This window comes from Hemitrygon akajei, chromosome 1 (assembly GCF_048418815.1).
Source record: "Hemitrygon akajei chromosome 1, sHemAka1.3, whole genome shotgun sequence".
NCBI lineage: Eukaryota > Metazoa > Chordata > Chondrichthyes > Myliobatiformes > Dasyatidae > Hemitrygon > Hemitrygon akajei.
The window spans coordinates 220,715,572-220,721,571 of NC_133124.1; the positions used below are offsets into that span (position 1 = coordinate 220,715,572).

The 6,000-nt window shown below is 53.2% G+C and overlaps 1 protein-coding gene across 1 annotated transcript in view; it reads left to right on the plus strand.

The window, feature by feature from the left end:
- Positions 1-3,546, plus strand: part of LOC140729554 (calcium-activated potassium channel subunit alpha-1-like) — a 533,167-nt gene extending 529,621 nt beyond the window's left edge. The window contains exons 27-28 of the mRNA XM_073049474.1: positions 1,949-3,212; positions 3,481-3,546. Coding sequence (XP_072905575.1) covers positions 1,949-3,212; positions 3,481-3,546 — 1,330 coding nt within the window. The remainder of the gene's footprint in view (positions 1-1,948; positions 3,213-3,480) is intronic.
- Positions 3,547-6,000: the final 2,454 nt, after the last annotated feature.

The following is a 6,000-nucleotide window of genomic DNA, read 5'->3' on the forward strand; positions in this document are numbered from 1 at the left end:
TCTTTAAAGATTAGCTTTATATGCCACATTGAAATGTGTTGTTTGTGTCAATGACCGAGGATGAGCTGGGGGCAGCCCACAAGTGTTAGTATGCCCACAGCTGCCTAACCCTAACCCACACGTCTATGGAGTGTGGGAGGAAACCAGGGCATGCAGAGGAAACCCACAGACAGTGGCAAGAACTGAACCAGGTTGCTGGCACTGTGAAGTGTTACGCTAACCACTGTACCATCCAATCCACCAGTTGCCTTAAACCTGTGTCCCTGTCTACAGATCTCAGTGCCCAGTGAAATAGTTCAACTGCATTTACTTTTCCTCTGAATCTTTCCTGCATTGCTACCAGTTTAATGTCATCTTTCTACAGCAGGCCAACCGGAAATGCAGGTGACAGCGGGATAGCACACCGCTTTCCAGTGCCAGCAATCAGGGTTCAACTCCCACCACAGTCCGTAAAGAGATGGGTGAAGATGTACCTTAACCAAAGGAGGTGTAAGGCACTCCTTCCTCCACTGGCCTGCAGGTCACCCTCGGGCAAGGTGTAGCACCTGCTTAGCCCCCGATCAGGATCACATGGAGGCATGGGAGCAGGTGGTGGATGGTTGTATGAGCAGCCGGTGCAGATCACAAGTCCTGGTTATGCGACCACTGACGCCAGGCAGACAATCTCTGACGAGTATTGATAATGGCCGGGCTCACCCGTCACTGCCCAGAAGAATGCAATGGCAATGTAGAAAAATTTTGCAAGAACAGTCATGGTCACCATGATCGTCTACGTTATACAACATGGCACATAATAATGATGATGATGTCTAAAAGTTTGTACGTTCTCCCCGTGACCGCATGGATTTCCTCCGGGTGTTCCAGTTTCCTCCCACAGCCCAAAGGCTTGCGAGTAATTTGTGGGCATGATATGTTGGCACCGGAGGTGTAGCAGCACTTACGGTCATCCACGTACTGTGTTGGTCATTGGCGCAAATGACGCATTTCCCTGTATGTTTCAATGCAGGTGTGACAAATATAACTACCGTAGATTCCGGACTACAGAGCGCACCTGATTTTAAGCCGCTGGCTCTAATTTTAGAAATAAAATCATTTTTTTAATTGTAAAGGCCGCACCGGATTTTAGGCCGCACCGGATTTTCGGCCGCAGGTGTCCCACGTTGTAATATGAGATATTTACACAGAAAGATATTACACGTGAGGATTTTTTTAACTTTTAATTAAATCCATATGGTAACAAAAACAAATACATATTGCAAATGCTTTTTTTCGAACCGTGCCCGTACGCGGCTACTTTTAAATATACGTTGCGTATACTTCTTTACTGAACAACATTCCAATATCTCCTAACGACTGGTAAAAAAATATATATATTGCAGCCTACCAGGAAAAGTTATTGATTGCCTTTAACTTAAAAGCAGCGTTCGCTCGGATCCAAAGCCGCTCGCGTAATGCGCTCCCCCCCTACGTCCCGTTTCATCGCAAACCGGCATTTTCCCACAAGACACCGCGAAACCGGGTGTGACGTCATAGCATCCCACGATGTAGTACAGAAAACAAATATAGTTTAAACTAACTAGGCAGCACAATGCTTCGAGTGTTTTCCATGTTGATGAGGGTGAGTACAAATGACTGATTTACAATAATTTAATTGTGAAAGTGCGCTTGATTTATCGTACAATTTCATTGGACCTCTGTGAACTACTCATCAATTTTATTGGTCTACTGTTACGAGGCAAAATGTTTACGAGGCGGCATGAAAAAAATCATGCATTAGCCGCTTCGGATTATTGGCCGCAAAGTTCAAAGCTGTTCAAAATGTGGGAAAAAAGTAGCGGCTTAAAATCCGGAATCTACGGTAACCTTCAAGCGCAGTCTCCACAATATCCTGTACAGCTGTACCACGTCGTTCCAACTCCTGCTCTGATCCTCTTGTACTTTGCTCTAGGTTTGTCATTACAAATCCTTTGTCCTCCTTTGAGCTGACCGAGTCGGACTTCATCATGTGTACTGTGCCCTTCTACGACACAGAGACCATAACCGCCAACGTCACTTCCCAAATGGGCTACCTGTCCAAGTTTGTTCCGCTTCACACAGTGTCCAGACAGGCCTCCGTTGACCTAAGGGCTGACTACAATATGTATAGCCGTGACTATGCCAGGCTGGCAAGGCGGGAAGAGGACAGGAAGCGAGTGGGGAGGGGAGGTTCCCTCAAGGCTGCAAAGTCCAGGAAGCGGAGGTACTTGGAGCGCTCGACACTGAGGAAAATACTGAATCCCACCATTATGGAAAGGGCTTCCCAGGAGGGGAACAGGAAGTCCTTGCCCTTCATTACAGTCCAGCACTACGGGAGAGACACAAATGCCGGCAAGGAAAATAGATCTTCCACTGAGGTTGAAGTCAATATTGTAATGGGTGAAGGGATGGAGTCCACAAATCCTGATGCTGAGAGTCAAGGTGCAGCTCTGAAAACCACTGGGGCAGCTGTGAATACAGTTCCAGAAATCAACCAGCTGCCTGTAGCCACAACACCCGGACCCAGCGCACTGCCTGTAGGCACAACACCCGGACCCAGTGCACAGCCTGTAGGCACAACACCTGGACCCAGCGCACTGCCTGTAGGCACAACACCCGGGCCCAGTGCACAGCCTGTAGGCACCACACCTGGACCCAGCGCACTGCCTGTAGGCACAACATCCGGACCCAGTGCACAGCCTGTAGGCACAACACCCGGACCCAGTGCACAGCCTGTAGGCACAACACCCGGACCCAGTGCACAGCCTGTAGGCACCACACCCGGACCCAGTGCACAGCCTGTAGGCACAACACCCGGACCCAGTGCACAGCCTGTAGGCACAACACCCGGACCCAGTGCACAGCCTGTAGGCACAACACCTGGACCCAGTGCACAGCCTGTAGGCACCACACCCGGACCCAGTGCACAGCCTGTAGGCACAACACCCGGGCCCAGTGCACAGCCTGTAGGCACAACACCCGGACCCAGTGCACAGCCTGTAGGCACAACACCTGGACCCAGTGCACAGCCTGTAGGCACAACACCCGGACCCAGTGCACAGCCTGTAGGCACAACACCTGGGCCCAGTGCACAGCCTGTAGGCACAACACCCGGACCCAGAGCACAACCTGTAGGCACAACACCTGGGCCCAGTGCACAGCCTGTAGGCACCACACCCGGACCCAGTGCACTGCCTGTAGGCACAACACCCGGACCCAGAGCACAACCTGTGGGCACAACACCCGGACCCAGAGCACAACCTGTAGGCACAACACCTGGGCCCAGTGCACAGCCTGTAGGCACAACACCTGGGCCCAGTGCACAGCCTGTGGGCACAACACCCGGACCCAGTGCACAGCCTACAGCCACAACACCTGGACCCAGTACACTGCCTGTGTCTATAACACCCGGACCCAGTGCACAGCCTGTAGGCACAACACCTGGACCCAGTGCACTGCCTGTAGGCACAACACCCGGACCCAGAGCACAACCTGTGGGCACAACACCCGGACCCAGAGCACAACCTGTAGGCACAACACCTGGGCCCAGTGCACAGCCTGTAGGCACAACACCTGGGCCCAGTGCACAGCCTGTGGGCACAACACCCGGACCCAGTGCACAGCCTACAGCCACAACACCTGGACCCAGTACACTGCCTGTGTCTATAACACCCGGACCCAGTGCACAGCCTGTAGGCACAACACCTGGACCCAGTGCACTGCCTGTAGGCACAACACCCAGACCCAGTGCACAGCCTGTAGGTACAACACCTGGGCCCAGTGCACAGCCTGTAGGCACAACACCCAGACCCAGTGCACAGCCTGTAGGTACAACACCTGGGCCCAGTGCACAGCTTGTAGGCACAACACCCGGGCCCAGTGCACTGCCTGTAGGCACAACACCTGGGCCCAGTGCACAGCCTGTGGGCACAACACCCGGACCCAGAGCACAACCTGTGGGCACAACACCCGGACCCAGTGCACAGCCTACAGCCACAACACCTGGACCCAGTGCACAGCCTGTAGGTACAACACCCGGACCCAGTGCACAGCCTGTAGGCACAACACCCAGACCCAGTGCACTGCCTGTAGGCACAACACCCGGACCCAGTGCACAGCCTGTAGGCACAACATCTGGATCCAGTGCACTGCCTGTAGGCACAACACCCGGATCCAGTGCACAGCCTGTAGGTACAACACCCGGACCCAGTGCACAGCCTGTAGGCACAACACCTGGACCCAGTGCACAGCCTGTAGGCACAACACCCGGACCCAGTGCACAGCCTACAGCCACAACATCCGGACCCAGTGCACAGCCTAAAGCCACAACACCTGGACCCAGTACGCTGCCTGAAGGCACAACACCCGGACCCAGTGCACAGCCTGTAGGTACAACTTCTGGATCCAGTGCACAGCCTATAGGCACAACACCCGGACCCAGTGCACAGCCTGTAGGTACAACTTCTGGATCAAGTGCACAGCCTGTAGGTACAACACCCGGACCCAGTGCACAGCCTGTAGGCACAACACCCGGACCCAGTGCACAGCCTGTAGGTACAACTTCTGGATCCAGTGCACAGCCTGTAGGTACAACACCCGGACCCAGTGCACAGCCTGTAGGCACAACACCCGGACTCAGTGTGGGGAGCAAGGACATACAGCCAGAGCAAAGTCCCAAACCTGGCGGGGGCTCAGAATGATTTGTTTATTGCCAAACAGATTTGCAGACAGGCTCTGTATTCCTTGGACATTTATTTCTAATAAATCAACATGGTTTAAGATTCAAGATTGCTTAATGTCATTTCCAGTGCGCAAGCATAAAGAAAAACAAAATAACTGTTACTCCAGATCTGATGCAGCACAAAAAAACACTTATTGTGATCACAATAATAATAAAAAAACACAATAATCATAAATACATAAGATAGTTTCTCTGCATATTGAATGTCCATACAGTGACACTAAGCACAGGAGTGTCTGTACATAAGGTGACAGAAGTAGTGGTGGCTGGGTGTGTGGAGGGGTGGGTTAGTGGGTGGTGGGGGGTGTGGAGGGGTGGGTCAGTGGGTGGCTGGGTGTGTGGAGGGGTGGGTTAGTGGGTGGTGGGGGGTGTGGAGGGGTGGGTCAGTGGGTGGCTGGGTGTGTGGAGGGGTGGGTTAGTGGGTGGTGGGGTGTGTGGAGGGGTGGGTTAGTGGGTGGTGGGGGGTGTGGAGGGGTGGGTCAGTGGGTGGTGGGGGGTGTGGAGGGGTGGGTCAGTGGGTGGTGGGGGGTGTGGAGGGGTGGGTCAGTGGGTGGTGGGGTGTGTGGAGGGGTGGGTTAGTGGATGGAGGTGTTGATCAGCCTCACTGCTTGGGGAGAGTAACTGTTTTTGAGTCTGCTGGTGCAGGTGTGGATGCTATGTAGCCTCCTCCCTGATGGGAGTGGGACAAACAGTCCATGAGCAGGGTGGGTGGGATCCTTCATGATGTTACTGGTCTTATTCCAGCATTTACAATATTACTCAACTTTACTACAGTTGTTGGCATCCTTCTGCCTCGAAAGACGGTGGGTGCACACGGGAGTAGTCAGCTCCTGGTGCTGTACTCCCTAGTGTGGCTGAGGAGTTCCAGTCTCTTCCACACTGGCTGCAGGTGAAGGAAGATGGGCATCTGGTTGGAGTGGCCCTGTCCTTTGATCGAGCTCTCTTGGCAGCTAGCTCAGTGATGTGGGTACTTTTCTGCTCTTTGCATGCTTTTTTGAATTGCCAGACTCCAGCCAGCCCGGTCATCTGCTATGTCTTCCCAGTGGTTTGACGTTGGCCACCTTCAGATCCTTTTTGTAGATGCCCTCGAAGCAAAGCTGTGGGCAACCAACTGGGCGTGCACCCTCTGCCAGCTGTCCATACAGCAGATCTTTCGGGACTAGACCAAACCCCATTTGCCTGGCACAGCTATTACTGAAATATTAAACACCTAAGGCTCCTTCATACTGAGCTATAAACTCCAA